This window comes from Aedes aegypti, chromosome 3 (genome assembly GCF_002204515.2).
Source record: "Aedes aegypti strain LVP_AGWG chromosome 3, AaegL5.0 Primary Assembly, whole genome shotgun sequence".
Taxonomy (NCBI): Eukaryota; Metazoa; Arthropoda; class Insecta; order Diptera; family Culicidae; genus Aedes; species Aedes aegypti.
The window spans coordinates 223,780,086-223,797,515 of record NC_035109.1 but is presented as its reverse complement, the minus strand read 5'-3'; the positions used below and the strand labels follow the sequence as shown (position 1 = coordinate 223,797,515).

Here is a 17,430-nt window from a genome sequence, read left to right as displayed (position 1 = left end):
CAGCATGACCATGCTGAGGGTCGTGGGTTCGAATCCCGCTGGTCGAGGATCTTTTCGTAAAGGAAATTTTCTCGATTCCCAGGGCATAGAGTATCTTCGTACATGCCACACGATCAATCGTCAAAGAAAGCTCTCAGTTAATAACTGTCGAAGTGCTCATAAGAACACTAATCTGAGAAGCAGGCTTTGTCCCAGTTGGGAGGGACGTAACGCCAGAAAGAAGAAGAAGAAGAAGCTTTAAATACTTATCTTCAACTGACCAATTCATCGCAACCCTTCTCATGGTGACAACGTGTCTACATGGAGGTTTCAAATAAAGAGCCTTTGGTTTATGTGGGCATATCTAGTTAAATTTTGGAGAAGTTTTCCATACTTGCATAAATGGAGAAAAAATGTCTAAACTTATATGCAATCTACTACAGATAACATGCAAGCTTCGTCCTTTGGCGGAGAGGCCTGTGTCATCCGCAAACAAAAAATTTGACATCCCTTAGCAGGGTGGCCACCGAACCGGGAAAAACGGGAAAAGCGGGAAAAACACGGGAATTTGAATCCACCGGGAAATAGGCGGGAAAACCCGGGAATTTGAGAAGATCGCCGGGAAAATCGTTTTGACCGAACAATTTCAAGCTGTAATCTTCAAACCAACCTCCATAAAAAGTAGTTATGTTTACTGACATTGCCATGAGGCATCCGCCATTTAGAACAAATATCTTTCACAACAGCCTTGTAGCCTTGTTTTGTCCATACCTTGATGATTTACTTAGACACCTGGTGTTTTGTCGGCCAAAATATCTAAAATTCAGCTTTATACACTTAAGACGATTATAAACCAAAGGCAAACCTAGACATTTCAAGAGCACGAGTCTAGAGAACCAATCAGAGCTGCGAGCTGAAATTTTGATCGTTTTATCATCACCAGAATGCAAACAATCCATAATTTTTTAACGCGAACGGTTGTCAGGTTCTCTAGACCTTAAAACTTGAATTTGCAAATTCGAAATTTGGCTTGAAGAGCTTATTGTTGTTAAATATGGTTCAAATAGCATTCACGTTAAACCCCTGTCGTGTCAAGAGAAGGATCTGTTCTATTAGCACAATTAACCAACTCTTTTCCATGATAGATAGCTCCAGATGATTTTCGCGAACGTGAAATAAATCGATTCAGATGAATATAGTATGCCATAGTTTTCAGAATATGATTCTATATAGATTAGAACAATCTCATAGTCAACTTATTGTTCCAATAGTGAAACTAAAGATAAACAATCAAATTACTATGGAAAAACAACTAAACAAATTCAACCCGATTTTGATATGTCCCACAACCGTGGTGACACAATATGAATAAGGGAACAAGAACTTTTAGAGGTAACAAATTAAGCGTTTATTCTCTTCAGGTGCGTGACTAGGAATGAGCCTTTTCACTTATCGAATGGCCTAAATAAGCAACCGCCTAGTTGGTTGCTAGGTTCAGAGTTGCTCGCTGTCACTATCAATGCTTAAAATTTGCTGATTTGTACAGGCCGACTGCGATACAATTCGGATCAATCTACATCATATCAATGTCATGCTGTCTACTCCATCACAAGTGCATTGATGGCGATAGACTATGGATATCACTGATGGGTTAAGTTTAGCCTTAAATTAAGCATTTAAAGTGGCAATTTCAAGACTAACAATTCAAAAGGCCTCATCTCCAAAAAGTAAACAATGAGAAAAATGCAATCTTGTTTTGTCAAACAATAAATCAAATTTAAATTATGAATTTAAGCATTGTATGTTATTTTATAGTCCCGAAAGTCGATGGATAGACTGATTTATAGCTATGAATATTCATTACTATCATTTTAGCAAAAAATCCTCCTAAAAAAACGAGTCAAAGGAAATGAGGCTTTTATTTCACCAAAAGCTGTGCAGCCCTTTTCATTTGTGCCCATATACGCCGGCCGACGCTGATGAGGCCTGTGAGTTGACGCCTTTGTTTACTCTAAAATGTGTTGAGGCCTTCTAGTTGTGGCTTGTTTCTTCATCATCTTCTGATGTGGCCTTTTGAAAATCATGCAAAATTGATGATGAAATAAGAAATTTGAAGTGTAGAAGAGTGTTAAGTGGTGAAGTAAAGTACATGGAGATCCCTACAGCAAGAGAAGATTCGTGTGGTCGTATAAATGTGTGATTGATTGAACCCTTCGTCATCCATGAACATTATGTATGTGGTACGCGAGTTCGTCGTCGAGAAAATGTATGGACATATTGGTTCAATTGAAATAATATTGCAATTGAACGTTATTTTTCATGCAATTGAAACCAAATCGAGTTTTTGTTGATAAGTTGTGAAGTACAGACAGGCTGACACAGGTATCAATTGGTAGTATGATACAAAATACATCAGTTTACCGGAACCCGACGGAAAACTTGATAATGTTCGCCGTTTAGACTACCACTGTGTAAAATAATACAAGGAGCAGTCGTTCCGTAGTATAACCTGCATCTACTTAGTGAATTTGGAACGTTTTTCGCAATCTACATTGCAATTTTGATGTTTGTTTAACAGGCCTCAACTCGGTTTCCGTCAGATATAGAAATGAGGCCTTTGTGAGAAAAGGCCGCATTCGCGATGAATATCCTGGTTAGCGGAAAATGAGATGGGGCCTTTTAGAAAAATGTTATTTTTTCAACTTTTATGCATATTTTTAAATGACTATTGTATGTTTTAGTAAGAATAGGCTCTTATACACTGAAATCAGCAGAAAACCGATTTGTTTACATTTTGGACTTGAGGCCTTTTCAATTGTTGGTCTTGATTTATCAGTACGATATTTTTGACAGTGTTGCAGATAAGTCGAAATAATTTGTTAATCACTGAAAAACTGTAATAGCATGGATAATTACCACGTGATCACTCATTCCGCAGTGATTATGATCTAGAGTGCGATGTCGCATCACTGCTGTTGGTTGTCAAATCAAAGTGATATTGATAGCTCGCAAGTGATAGTGATAGTTTTAGACCATCAGCCATCAGCTGATATAATTGATATTAAGCAACTCTGGCTAGGTTGCTAAGTAGCTCGGTTGATTCAACATCTGAGTTGCGATGATCCAACATCTCCCCCCTTTAATCCATCAAGTAGGATCGGAACCTTGAAGGCAGCCGTATCATACGTCTAGCTCTGTCAGGAACGGAATCCACAACTGGAGGAGCTGGTACTTCTTCGGATGCTTCGGAATAAAAAGAGTCGTCAGATTCATTTGGATTTTCATTCAAAGAAGGTATCTCAGGTTCGTCGTCATCAGCGTTCATAATGCGCCTTGTAAATTCAGAACTGGAGAGTCCAAATCCGTCGAAGAATACTGATAGAGGTGATGGATCTTGATGTGATTTTTTTTTCAGGAACACGTTGTTTCAATTGATTCGCATGGGAACGGATTAGGCGTTGTCGGTCTTCTAGGTACACGTTATAGTTTACTTTTCCGATTCGCTCTACGATGGTAGCCTTCTCCCAGTTCCACGTGTTGTTTTGATGCACTTGCGCGTATACTTGCTCTGCTGTTGCAAACTGTCGTTTTACAGCACCATGCTTCTTATTAAAAACTGTATTTTGCTTCTCTGCTTTGTCACAGGATGTTGATGGAACTTCTGTTGGTGGTTGCAGCAGTGAGAAAACAGTTCGAATTGGCCTCTGGAACATTATTTCGGCAGGAGATTTTCCACCTAAGTCGCTTGATGGAGTGGTGCGATATACTTGGAGAAAAACTTGCAAAGCTTCTTCCAAAGTCTCTCCTCCCGAACGAATTTTTCGTAAGCTTCGCTTTAGGGTATCCACAAATCGCTCTGCCAGTCCATTTGATTGAGGATGGTAAGGGGCTGTACGAATGTGGTTGATGCCGAGGCTCTCACAGAATGTCCGGAATTCATGGCTGGTAAATTGAGTTCCGTTGTCAGATACGAGGGTTACCGGAACACCAAATGTTGAAAACATCTGTTTGAGGAGCTTGATTGTTGTTTTGGAGGTCATTGTCCGAGTCGCAAACACTTCTGGCCATTTTGTATACGGATCGACAACCACGAAAAAATACATACCGTCGACAGGACCTGCATAATCCAGATGGATGCGTGACCAAGGCTTCGATGGAACTGGCCACGATTCGAGAGTCGTCTTGGTTGGACTTTTTCCCGCGGTAGAACATGGTGAACATCGCTTGACAAAATCTTCTATGTCCTTGTCGATTCCGGGCCAATAGATGAAACTTCGAGCGATTGCCTTCATTCGGACTATCCCTGGATGACCACGGTGAAATTGCTTCATGATCTGCCGTCGAAACCTGTCAGGTACCACTACTCTGTCGTGGAACATCACGCAGTCGTTGACTAGACTAAGCGATTCACGCCTGTGGTAGTAGGGAAAGGCTTCTGGATCGGTGATTGAAGTTTGATTGTTTGGCCATCCTTCGCGTATGTGCTTCGTGACCAGCCGCAACGTTTTGCTTGACCTGGTAGCTTTTTGAAGAGCGCCGAATGAAACTGGTACCTTGTCCACATTGTCCGCCAGAATGCTTGTCATGTCTTCTTCGAGAGTAACTGCAGCAACTACATACTCCTCTTCTGGTCGAATGTTGCGATCGATGAGCCTTGACAACATATCTGCACAACCAAAGTCGTTGGTAGCCACATACTGGATCTGGAAATCGTAGTTCAGAAGAGTCAGCGCCCATCGCTGTAGCCGGTTTGCGGTGTGAAGTGGAACGCCCTTTTTGGATCCAAAAATCGATAGTAAGGGCTTATGGTCCGTCAACAGCTTGAAACGTCGTCCCAGCAAGTACTTGTGGAATTTCGTAACCGCATACACCAGAGCAAGTGCCTCCTTCTCCGGTTGACCATAATTCCTTTCGGCTGGTGTGAGTGAGCGCGATGCATGTTGAATTGCCTTCAAACTGCCATTCGGGAACTCATGAAATATAACTGCGCCTATACCTGTGCTTGATGCGTCGGCTGCAACAATCATCGGTAGCTTGGGGTCATAGTGAGTTAATAGCAGCTTGGATTGAAGAATTCTCTTGAATTCATCGAAAGACTGTTGACATTCAGAGTTCCACTCCCACTTGACACCTTGTTTCAGCAGCTTGTCCATAGGATGTCGCAGATTGTGCATGTTGCGAACAAATCTTCTATAGAAATTGATTGCTCCAAGGAAGGATCGAAATTCGGAAATGTTGGTCGGGGGTGGAATTGATGCAATGGCCTTCAGTTTTTCGGGATCCGGACGTATACCTCGAGGGTCGACAATATGTCCTAGATATCCAATTTCCGTTTGGTAGAATCTGCACTTCTCCAGCTTGATGTGGAATCCGTATTCTTGCAAACGACTGAGTAGCTTGTTGAGTGAAGCGTTGTGTGACTTCCAGTCTTTTCCGAAAATGATCAAATCATCGATGAACGAACGAATTCCCGGAATATCTGCTATCATGCCATCTATCAAACGCTGGAATGCTCCTGGTGCCGATTTCACTCCTGGAGCGAGTCTGTTGAACTGGAACAATCCTCTGTGGGTGTTGATAGTGAGGAGCTTTTTGGAGTCATCGTCCACTTCTACTTGCAGATAGGCATCCGACAAATCGATGATGCTGAACACAGTGCTTCCGTTGAGTTGCGCAAAAATCTCCTCCGGCGTTGGTAGTGGATAGTGATTGGCTTCCAGGGAATCGTTCAATCCTGTCGAATAATCTGCACAAATCCGTACTCGTCCATTCGGCTTGCGAACTGCTACAATTGGCGCTGCCCACTCTGAGAAGTCTACTGGTGTGATGATTCCAAGATTCCGCAGACGGGTTAGTTCGGCGTCAACGAGTGGAACCGTGTTGAAAGGGACCGGTCGCTTGGAACAAAATACGGGCTTAGCTTAAGGCTTCAGAAATAACTTCACTTTTGTCTTCGTGCAGTGACCCAACGATTAGTCAAAAACTTGAGCATGCTTAGCTTGGAGTTGATTAAGGGCATTTTTGTTTGATGGCTTGTCTCCAGATCCAATGTGGTTGCAGATTGCGTTGAACGGTATTGACCACAGGTTGAACAGGTCGATCCATTCTATGCCCAGAACATTGAGATCAGGAACAGACGTCACAAAACATCTTGCTTGCTTCACAACGCCGTTGATAGCCGCATCACACTGGAATTCTCCGATCAGACCTAATGGCTCGCCGGACGCATTGACAGCTTCTATTGAGGGTAGTCTTGCTTCTGGCTTCTGCAGCAATTTCCAGGTTGATTCGGAAACCACTGTGATGTCGCTCGCGGAATCCAACTGAAGTGAAACTGCAACTCCGTTGATTGATGTCGTCACAAATTTCCGCTTCCTGCTCTGATTCGCGATTTGATTCACAATGAATACGCTTCGGGTCTGTGTGGCTGATCTGTTCTTCTTCTTTCCCTTGTAACGTTTGTCTTGAGATGAACTGTCTGAAGTTTTCTTAATACAGCCGCAGTAGCCCTCCTTATGGCCAGTTCGATTGCACGTCTTGCGTTGATGTGTAGAAAACGGACAGTCACGAACAAAATGCATTTGTCCGCATTGCCAACAGGGAGTACGGGGTGTCTTCGATTCCGTCTTCATCGAATGCTGGGAAAACTTACCGGGTTTCTTCTCCGAGACTGCGCGAACAGATGACTTCAAGCTTGATTGCTGCTCGATCATTGATGTGTCCGCTTTCAAGTTCACGAGGCGTTGAAACTCGTCGATGAGCGTCCGGAGTGTTACCGGGTGTTCTGCCGTTTCGCCTTCGATGCGTGCTAGGAGTCGGGCTCGGATGTCTGCATATCGAGGAGCTTTGAGTCCGCAGAGGAACACTAAACACTTGAAATGGTCGATCTTGCAATTCTGGAACTCGAATTCTTCCACAGCTCTGTTCACCATGCCGCCATAGCTGATTATGTCGTCGCCTTCCGACTTGACTAGCTGCAGACACTGGAAACGTCGGTGGAAAATTGATGACTGCGTACCGAAAATCTTCTTGAGTGTTGAGATGGTTTCGGTGAACTGAAGATCCTTGGGTAACTTCGGAAGAATGTAATTCACGTATCGGCTATGAGATGCGGTATCCAGCTTCCTCAGGAGTAACCGAACTTTGGCTGCATCGTCCAAATTCTTGGCATCACTCTCGAATAGCTCCGTGTATCGGGAAAACCACTTCTCAAAAGTAATTCCGTTATCCGGATCGAAGGTGAATTCACTGATGTTAGTCGATAGCGCTTCTAGGGTCTGCTCGGTGTTCGGTGGTGCTGGAACGGCCAACCGCGACAGAAGTCTGGTGATTTGCAGAATGGCTTCTTGCAGCTCGTTTCCTCCGTTGCCTCCACCGCTACTTCCTCCCGCCGGGGTTGAACTCGCAGGCATTCTTCCGGATGGATTCGTGATCTGGATCGCTTGAAAACGTAACGTCCAGCAAAAACTCGTCGCCAACTGATATGTCCCACAACCGTGGTGACACAATATGAATAAGGGAACAAGAACTTTTAGAGGTAACAAATTAAGCGTTTATTCTCTTCAGGTGCGTGACTAGGAATGAGCCTTTTCACTTATTGAATGGCCTAAATAAGCAACCGCCTAGTTGGTTGCTAGGTTGCTAAATAGCTCGGTTGCTTCAACATCTGAGTTGCTATGATCCAACAGATTTAAATAAAAAATTTGAAGTGATTTTCATAGAAACGATTTTTGATACAGAAAAAGTTAATGGAGGAATGGATTAACCCGTATAGGCCTTAGTGAAAGCAAAAATACTAAAACCCTTACCACTCAGCGAATACTCAACGGATTCAAATAATTTTTGGTCAGTATATTGGCCCACATATCTAGTTTCTAGAAGTGGACAGAGCAACTCTGGAATACTCCTGTAGCTGGAGTTATTGCGGTGGGTTACTGGGCCAAATCAGGTAGAAAAAGGCGATTTTTGGAACATGCAAAGTTATCTTTATTTATTTCCAATGGCAATTATTTTAATTTACATAAATCATTAAATTGATAGTTTTGCACCGTTTCGAGTGTAGCAGATGCGGCTACTCGGATTTACTGCACTGAAGAACCGGATATAGATTTGTTAGGTACTAAACCGTTTCAAATTTTTAAAAGTATAGATCGAACATCTCTAAAGTGCGTTCCCATAAGCTTGACACAAATGTTAAGATACAAATTGTGCACTTTATCATAAATTTGAGGCATTCTGGGGACCAGAAAATGGTCATTTGTAGGATCAATCAAATGCAATTGACATAACTATTCAATTTAATCGATTACCAGAAGGTTTACGCTGATGCGTTTTTCTTAAAACTCCTTGATATAGTCCACATTATAGCCGATTCTGGAAATTATATGTGACTTGAAATTTGCCTACCTCCAGGAGCACAGAAGCACAGAACCCTTGTCACCCGACCTGACCCAGTGATCCACCGCAATAACTCCGGACACATGAACATTACCGAGATCCTTTGACAACTTTTAGAAACAACATATGTGTACGAGTATACTGACAAAAAATAATTGAAATCCGTCAGGCATTCGCTGAGCGGTGAGAGTTTTAGTAATTTTTCTATCACTAAGGCCTATACGGGTTAAACACCTGGAAAACGAATAAAAGGAAAGAATGGATTAAAAACCGGGAAAATTATGTAAAATATACCGGGAAAAAGCGGGAATTTCAAAATCAAATTTTGGTGGCCACCCTGGCCTTAGGTAACTCAGGTAAGTCAGATGTGAAAATATTGTATAATATTGGTCGTGAAATGCTACCTTGAGAAACACCAGCTCTTACAGTAAGTCTTTTATACTTGGAGTTCTGATAATTAAGTGTACGATTTGACGGATAACTTAATAATGATAATGAATTTTGGAAAATTAAAGTTTTTTTTTTATTTTACAATCAAACCTTCATACCATACACTGTCGAATGATTGTTCTATGTCTAGAAAAGCTACACCAGTAGAATAGCCTTCAGATTGGTTGGAGCAAATCAAACTTGTTACACATAAAAGTTGATGAATGGTGAATCAAGGTGTTCGGAATATGGGACAAAATTAACGCAGTGCTCGGCATTTAAATCAAAATATTGTTTCACACTTTTACGTAAAAAACAATACAAAACCAGTTTAAATAAACATTTTTATCGGCACACTCAATAGCTAAACAGTTAGACTTTGCGATAAAATAAAAATAATCATCAATATCAGCTAATTTATGCCTTTCAGATGAATTTGAAGTCACTGTTGGCCTTGAGTGTTCGGAATATGAGTCAAAACGGTACTTGATACTTGATGGGCTACGATGATTCTACACCGAATGGATACTTCTTCTCCACTGGACTCCGTCCTGGGTCAATTATTTCCAGTTGCCCTGCACGTTCTGTACCTTCTCAAGTGCAAAAAGCCATCGTGTTCTATGCTGAACATTGTCTTTGCTGATCGTTCTTCCGGCATACAGGCAACACCCCTTCATAACCTTGCTACAACCCGTGATTCTTGCAAAGCCACCAGATGCCGTTTTCTAATTTATCGGCCAATATTGTTCGCAGCATTTTATTTTCGAGATCAACGAAAACTATCTGGTAGACTTCTTTCTATGTCCGCGATTCATGGGCTAGAAGACGGAGTTAGAGGCTATCGCGTCGCCTTTATAAGCAGAAAGTCATGGTTTCAATCCCAGGCCCGCCTTCTTCTTCGTACCGTAATCCGGGGGCAAATTGATCACTGGGGTGAATTTGATCAGGTCGGTACCAAAAAACATTTCCTTCCAAGGATGCTGAAGGTTCCATTGGCACAACAGACATTCCATGTTTTCTGGTTTATATATGTCTCATGATGATTTTGAATTATTCCATTTTTATTAGGGTCAGTTTTGCATAAAAATATTCACAGTTTTTGTAGGTGTAAGCAATACAGTTGGAAACGTCTGTGCCAAACAATCCACTGGTGAAATGTCTACATGTTAACTTTGAGTGTTTAAAGTGATGTGTAAGTTTAAGTATGATCTACTTAACTTATTTTTGATATCATACAGCATAGCAAATATAGTTTTTTGCTCATAAAACCGTTCAATCACGAATGATGTGCTAATTTCGAGGGAAATTGCCTACATTTAGGCGTATTGGGCAGATTTTCAAAGTTTAATTTTGCAACAAACTGATGAAATACTCGAGTTATAAGAATTTTGACACCATTTTCAGATTCAGAAGACCCAAATTTAGTAGACAGAGAAATTTTTAATTCTAAAATCTGCTTTATTATATGGTGATCAATTTCGCCCCAATGTGTCATTTTTTTTTATATTAAAACTATATTTATTATATGTTAAACATTATATCATGAAAAATCCCTCCCCTTGGTTATGCGACCTTGCCGCGATGGGAGGGCATAATCCATTAGCCCATATGATGGAAACCAAAGGCGTAACCTGTAGTGGTGGTATCACATTTTGGCACTTTTTGCTTAAAGCCGCGTCATAATTCATATGGCATAGACGCAATAATATCTCGGATGTGATCCAACGGACATTCTGCGTCATTGATAGAATTGATGCCCATTTCAAATAATTAATCTATTCGAAGTGGACATTAATACTATTGGTGACGTTCAGTTTGCCTTTTGCTAACCAGAATGATCCGTAGCCACTCTTACTATTAGCTAGCTAGATACATCGTTATCATATACGACGTAGGGAATACTTAGGAACTCTTAGGAAAATGACTAGTAGATTCACTGAGTAGAAATAAGTGGCGACAATCTTATTTTAATATGGTTTTTACATTGCCATAATAAGAAATACCTCATTTGTAACAGCGGTATAAATAATCTAATTCCAGCTTCATTTTCGCAAAATTTACAAGTAGAAAGTAGGCGTTGTGAAGCATTGCATTTGCCACCGAAAAGTGAATCTTGTAGGAGACTGTAATAGAAGCCTAAGGTAACTGTACTCTTCAATATTCACTATAAAAATGACTATGGAAGGTAAGACGCTGAGATCGATCATTAGGGTACACTTGCTAGTTTCGAAAAATTGTTGAACAGACAAGGAAAGCGACTTTTTTCTTTAAGAATATATGAACGCAATGACCAATAAATATTTTTAACAACAAAAAATGAAATTAACTAGAACTACTACTAAACAGCCTAATTTTGTTAAGACTTGACGACACTTGACATTTAAGACTCTAATCTTACGTAAAAGACAATAGTAATCAGAATAGCACTTGAATGACAAATTATTCAAAACCATTTCGACTAGACAGTATTAGTAATGCACTACTATTTCAAACAAATTCTAATGGAGCTGCTGATTTTCATAATGCTTCCTTTTCTCAGAAGCAAGGGAATATGGGTACTTTTCAAAAACTACCACGTCACAATACTAATAAAAAACAGTGTTCATGTGGGCGCCATTGCCTAGTTCGTCTGAGTATTGGTCCTGGTAGAGGGGAAACTTGGCAAAAGCCAGACCGAGGGTTCAGCCTTGACAAGTTAAGCTGTCAGGCAGCTCCAACTGAATACCATACAAAAAAAAAAAAAAAAAAAACATTATATCATGAAAAATCAATTCCATAAACTGATAAAGATCAATGGAGTACTGGTTTTGTTGAAATTTATTTGACAATATTTGCATTCTGAAGGATAACACAACAAAAAGTTGTAAAATAGTGATCAATTTGCCCCCGGATTACGGTACATACTTTGCAGTTGTATTTAGCACTTGCTTCTATCTTCCACTCTAATCTATGAGCCTATGCATGCTATAAAACGTCGGACTTTTACTGTGCGCCCTGTTTTCAAGTTGCCCGTGAGAAAGAGCGAGACAGTACCAACACACGGCGCACAGTAATGTCGTTTTCGTTTTTAGGAACAGGGTCGGTGATCTAAACAAACCAACGTTAAGCAAATTGAAGTTCGGTCGAACCTGAATCGGGTTGGGGTTGAAACTGTGATTCAGAACGGGTTGCGCCAGTTCCAACCTAGGTTCAAAAACGAATTCGACATAAAAGTCATGGGAACAAAAGAATTTATGGCACGCACAAAAAACATATATGCGCAACATCATTTTTCGCGAAAATTTAAGACATGTAATTATACTTACGCGTAAAAGACGCCTCAAACCCGTAAAAATGAAGTGGGGCGTATTGCTCCGTATTGCGCATTATCCCGAGTTACCCTACACATAACATATTCCCATTTCTAGTATTTTTTGACTAATAGTTTTAGTTTTAGTAGTCTCTTTTAGGTCACTGAAAGCCTCTTGGTGACTTGAAGTCACTTGAGTTTGAGCTTGATTGGCCGCCCGTGGTTGCTACTCCAGTATCGCCATATCAGCTGCACTTACACAAGGAACCAACCAAATGACTGCTTGGGATTAACAGACACCCTCAGTGTATAAGTGCTGGTGATCTTCTATTTTTAGGCAACAATGGTGCCTGCCACGTCAGAATGCAGACCAATGAGGGGAAGGGGAAGGAGTTAATGATGAATTCAACTGACTCCCACGGTTGACCGTATATACCACTGCGTCAACGCTAGTTCATGCGGGAAGAGTGAATGGGTTGGGTATTTTTTATGGTAGAGAAGCTTGCTGGTTTGCTTAGCAGACTGCCTATGTATCAGACGTAAGGAAAGGCGTGCTATAATGACGAAAGAGTGGAAGCGTAGAGAAACCGTTTATTTCTGTCCGTCTCGGGTTCTAGCAAATGCTATGAACTGTGATAGATCAACTGTGATATATTAAGAGTAGTAGATAGAAGCAAGTGAAAGATACAACTACAAAGTACGAGGAAAGGGACGGGCGTGGGATTGAACCCATGACCTTCTGCTTATGAAGCAGAAGCGGTAGCCATTAGACCACCAACCCCGTCAGCCTCTTAGTCACTTGAAGTCAATATTTATTTACTATCTTACCGCTACTGGCCATGGAATTGAACCAAGAAAATTTGTATCGAAAGATACGTATTGTGTGTGGTACAACCATGTATTTCCGGCAAAATGTATAAAACTCACCGGATTTGTTAAACAATTTTTACCGAAAAAAGTTGAAAATCAGGACGGATGATATAACTTTCAACAAAGTCGCAAATTTGATCGCGTAACACTTTCACACGTCTCGTAGCTAGTGCTTTTGAGCGCAATGGAATACGGTTTAATGTCAATTTGAGAATTGTTTAACGTTATAACGTTGATTCTATAAAACAAGCTGTTTTATTTTGTATATTTTTCCAAATTTATTTGATTTCAAAGTACATAAATATATTCTTATTGTTTCAACAGGTGCATCTCTGAATGTAGTAGTTCTAGTGATACCGAAAACGACATTGAAAACGGGTAAAATATGAATGTTTAAAATTCCGTTTCAACAGTTTTTCAAACAACCTATCCTTCTAATTTTTAGAGATACTGAAATTCCACCACACTGTCACATAACGCTGAAATGCACTCGCGAAATTGCTGGCTTCAACGGCCTGGGAGAGGCAGTACGGAGGCTGGACTTCCGCAGCTCTGTACGAGATGGCCGTCGGTTCAACTATGTGTGTGCTCTGTTGCGGCTCCTGGTCTCTGGTAAAGGTATCACAAGTCTTCCCGGTGGAGCCCAGAGGCTACTTCTGCAAATGCTGGAGGAAGTAGCGACCTACGTAAGCGACTCACAGCAGAATATAAACGTTCTGAGGGGCCTGGTACAGCAGTTGCGTCTTCTAGTCAACCAGGAGAATCAAAAATGTTGGGGAAAACCTCTTGGAAGTCAAAGCCTGTGGGACGGACACGTGCAAACCATCCAAAGGATCCAGAACATTGCTAGTCAGATTCAAATCAGAGAAGTTGGTGTTCTGTAGATGACTGGTTTTAGTTGGATTATAAACTTGAACATCGTTTCATTTTCAGCCTGGTCCAAATATACGCCCAAAGCTACACGATCTGCCAGAAGAATGTGTTCGTGAGATTATTTTAAGGATTACCGATTACAAAGATTTGGACGCTTCCGCCTCGGCTTGGTCGCTCATGGCAGCGTTGATTTCAGAACAACGTGTATGGCGGGAGCTTTCCCATTATCACTTCAACAAGCAGCAAATCGACTTCATCCTGGACAAAATGTGTCTCCAGGACACGAAGGAACGTCACCGCAACTGGCAGGCAATCTATCATGCTCTACGAAAGTAAGTTGTTGAAGTCGTGATAAGATGTTAAATTAATTAGCTTTGCTTACTTTTAGAACTTACGGTGTACCTGAGGAGCTGCAATACGCCGAGATATTGGCATTCTGTCGTCTTTGCCGTTGTCTATTCTGGCCATCCGCAGGGCACCCGTGCATTGCCGATCAGTGTCCGGATATACGACAGCGCATCCGAGATGCAGGTAACAGTGATAATACGGAAACTCAGCCGGTACCGCCGGCCCAATTCCTCAAGTATTTCTCGTTGTAATTTCCGATGCCATTAGAAGACGAAAAAATCGAATTTGTATGCAATTTACTTCATCCAAGGGATTTAGAGCGGATTGCTTAACACAATAACAGAATTTGTCATATACATTGAACGATTACGAAGATCTCTGAGATCACAGATACAGTACACGGAATTGAAGCCAAGCCAGAAAATATATTCTTCTAGACATTTTCTTGATATTGTATGTGTTCAGGGTAGAATTCAGCGGATATAGATGCTTATTAGATTGTCAGCAGCGAACTGATGGTCATTATTTTCCGAAAGCTGTTCTGAAATTATTGTTTTGCTGTTACACTTACTTTCTTGTTTTACGGTAAATGAACTCTATAAGTGTTTTCTTAGATCGACCTTAGAACAAACGTATTTGTTTCAAAAGATATGATTATTCAACTTTTTGATCGTTATATATAATGTAAGCCCAAGCAAGTATTTTTCTAAAGCTTGTTAGTTAAATTGGTCTAACTATCGTTTTCCTGTTGGATAACATTCAAATTTTAGCTTTGATCCTAGAAACTATTGTTGAACTTGGATTTTACGTTAAAGCTTAATAAAACGCACAGACTTCGCAATTATAATGATTTGAAATCGTTGAGAATTGTCGTTAAAAAACATAAATGCCGTTGAACTACGTAGGTTTGTAATTGCTTCAAAAACTTATTGAAATAGCAAAATCTGACCATTAATCAAAAAATGTGTTTGTTATGAAAGCAGCCAGTTCATTTTCAGCGAATTCGACCGTCTTACAAGAAATGGTAAACTATGTCCAGATCCTAAAAAATGTACTCGAATTGCGATAGTTTTCTAACAACAACATTTAGGGGTAGTCGGGGCGGTTTGGCCAATGGGGTGGAATGGGCACCCCTTGAAAACTGCAGAAATTTCATCTAACATAACATGCAACCCCAGAGCTGACAAGGAAATTAAGCAAAATACATGCTACAAGTCAGTGTTCCAAACTCAAAGAAAAAGAAATAAATGAAGTTCGAAAAAACTGCCCATATTGCCCCGAATGGCTCTTTCAAATTTAATCATTTTGGAATGATAAAATTTGACTGTTAGAATGTTTTTTAAAAATTTAACATTTTTGCGCGGAGTATTTAAAAATACTGATAACTTTCAAGTGTAGTGAAAAAAATAATTTAATTTTTAGATTATATGAGATAATTTTACAACCAAATATAGGGTGCTCATTTCACCCCATCGGTAAAAAATCGACTCAAAAAATGACAAATTTTGAAAAATTTCTCATGCATTCGGGAATGTTATAGGACAACGGAAATCATACAGATCATGTGTATTGATCTAAGAATTGTTGGAAATCACGCAAAAACCCGAAGTATCCATAATACTTTCAGCACTTTTATCGACTTTTTCTTAAGGTGGTCAAACTGCCCCACTTTCCCCTACCCTTTTCTAAAGATGAAGTGATCTCTCCATTCAGGAACATTTGACTGTCGCAATCGTCGATCAATGCTGCTCTCGACATTTAATCTTTATAATATGAGCACAATGGTCGCACTCGATACAAATGTTGGCCTAAAGTACAAATCTCTAAGTCGGAAATCGTTTGAGAGCTCTAATTTACTGACAAAATATGATTTTTGAAAGAAATTTGACAAAATTGTTTGCTGAAATACAATCAATGTTGGGCAAATGCGTACTGTCACGATAATCCCTAAAAAAATTCTCAGAAGTGACCTCTGAGGTACCCGGATTTTTTGAAGAATTCTTGGAAAATTTTTCATCAAATGACTGTTAAGATTATTTCCTTGTCTCTTTCACCAGATATGTGGTGTCTAAAGTTTTTATTTTTAGACACTCAATCGCTACCAGCCCTGCTTTTTGGAATTATCTCTCAAAATCCTGAAGGAAAACCTTCAAGAGTTCTTCCCGCGACCCCTTCAGAGATTTCTTCAGAAATACATTCAGCGACACCTGCAGAGATATCAACAATTTTCCCCCCACCAATTCTTCCAGGAATTCGTCCTAATATTTCTTCAGCTCTTTTTAAAGGAAGTTCATACAAATTTCTCCAGTCCAGGAAACTCTTTAGCAGTGAAACGCTGACTCTTTCCTTGATTTCCATAGACATTGCGCGGAATTTCTGTCAGGCATCTAGGATCTGGATTTGGATTCCTTTAGGAATGCCAGGTATGGATTCCTTTAGGTATGCCACTAAGAATTTGACCTGAAATACTTCGTGAAGTTCCTCCAGATATTTCTCTAGAAGAGATGATGGTATTTTTAGATATTTTCCAAAACATCTGCATCTCTGGAGGAGTTCACGGAGGAATCAATTGATAAATTCTTGGAATACCTTTAGGAGTTCCTGGAGAAATCATGTAGGAATTTCTGGAGGAATCTTTGGGAGAATTCTTGGAAGAATCTCTTGGAATTCAAAAAGGAATCTCTGTAAAAGTTCCTAAAAAATTTCTCGGAGGAAACTCATTCCCTTGAAAATTCGTGGGGAAATTTCCGAGGTAATCCGAGCAGAAATCTTTGGAAGAATTTCTTTAAAAGACTTGGAAGAATCCTAGGAAAAGTTCCGACGGAACTCGTGGAGTAATTCCTTATGAATTCCAGGAGGAATACCTGGGAAAAATAGCTGGATTTCTAAAAGAGTGTGTAAAGGAATCACTTAAAAAAATCTTGAATAAATCTCTTGAAAAACTTCAGAGGAAATTTGCAATTAATTAATTAATTAATTAATTCTTTGACTTTTACCCGCTGTGGGCCACTGTTCGTTGTCGAGTTCTGTACTTTAGTATCAATTTGCATCCTTCTGTCGAATTCAGCTATTTAATTTCTTTGACTCAATTCGTGATAGGTATTCGTGCGAAAAACAATACACTGCCCAGTGGACGACTGAAGAAAATTTCGCACGAAAAGATGCCCGAGATAAAGGATATCGAGTTCTCATGCATTGCTTCAGTTTCAAATTGAAATTGGATCATTTATGCAATATTTTACGGA

At 40.2% G+C, this 17,430-nt stretch overlaps 1 protein-coding gene across 3 annotated transcripts in view; it reads left to right on the top strand.

The window, feature by feature from the left end:
- The window catches only part of LOC5572120 (F-box only protein 25), a 52,996-nt gene extending 37,775 nt beyond the window's left edge, over positions 1 to 15,221 (top strand). For all 3 annotated transcript variants that reach the window (XM_001660155.2, XM_021855077.1, XM_021855076.1), the window contains exons 3-6: positions 13,289 to 13,342; positions 13,410 to 13,833; positions 13,898 to 14,169; positions 14,226 to 15,221. In XM_001660155.2, coding sequence (XP_001660205.1) covers positions 13,289 to 13,342; positions 13,410 to 13,833; positions 13,898 to 14,169; positions 14,226 to 14,436 — 961 coding nt within the window. In that variant the 3' untranslated portion in view covers positions 14,437 to 15,221. The remainder of the gene's footprint in view (positions 1 to 13,288; positions 13,343 to 13,409; positions 13,834 to 13,897; positions 14,170 to 14,225) is intronic.
- The last annotated feature ends 2,209 nt before the right edge of the window (positions 15,222 to 17,430 follow it).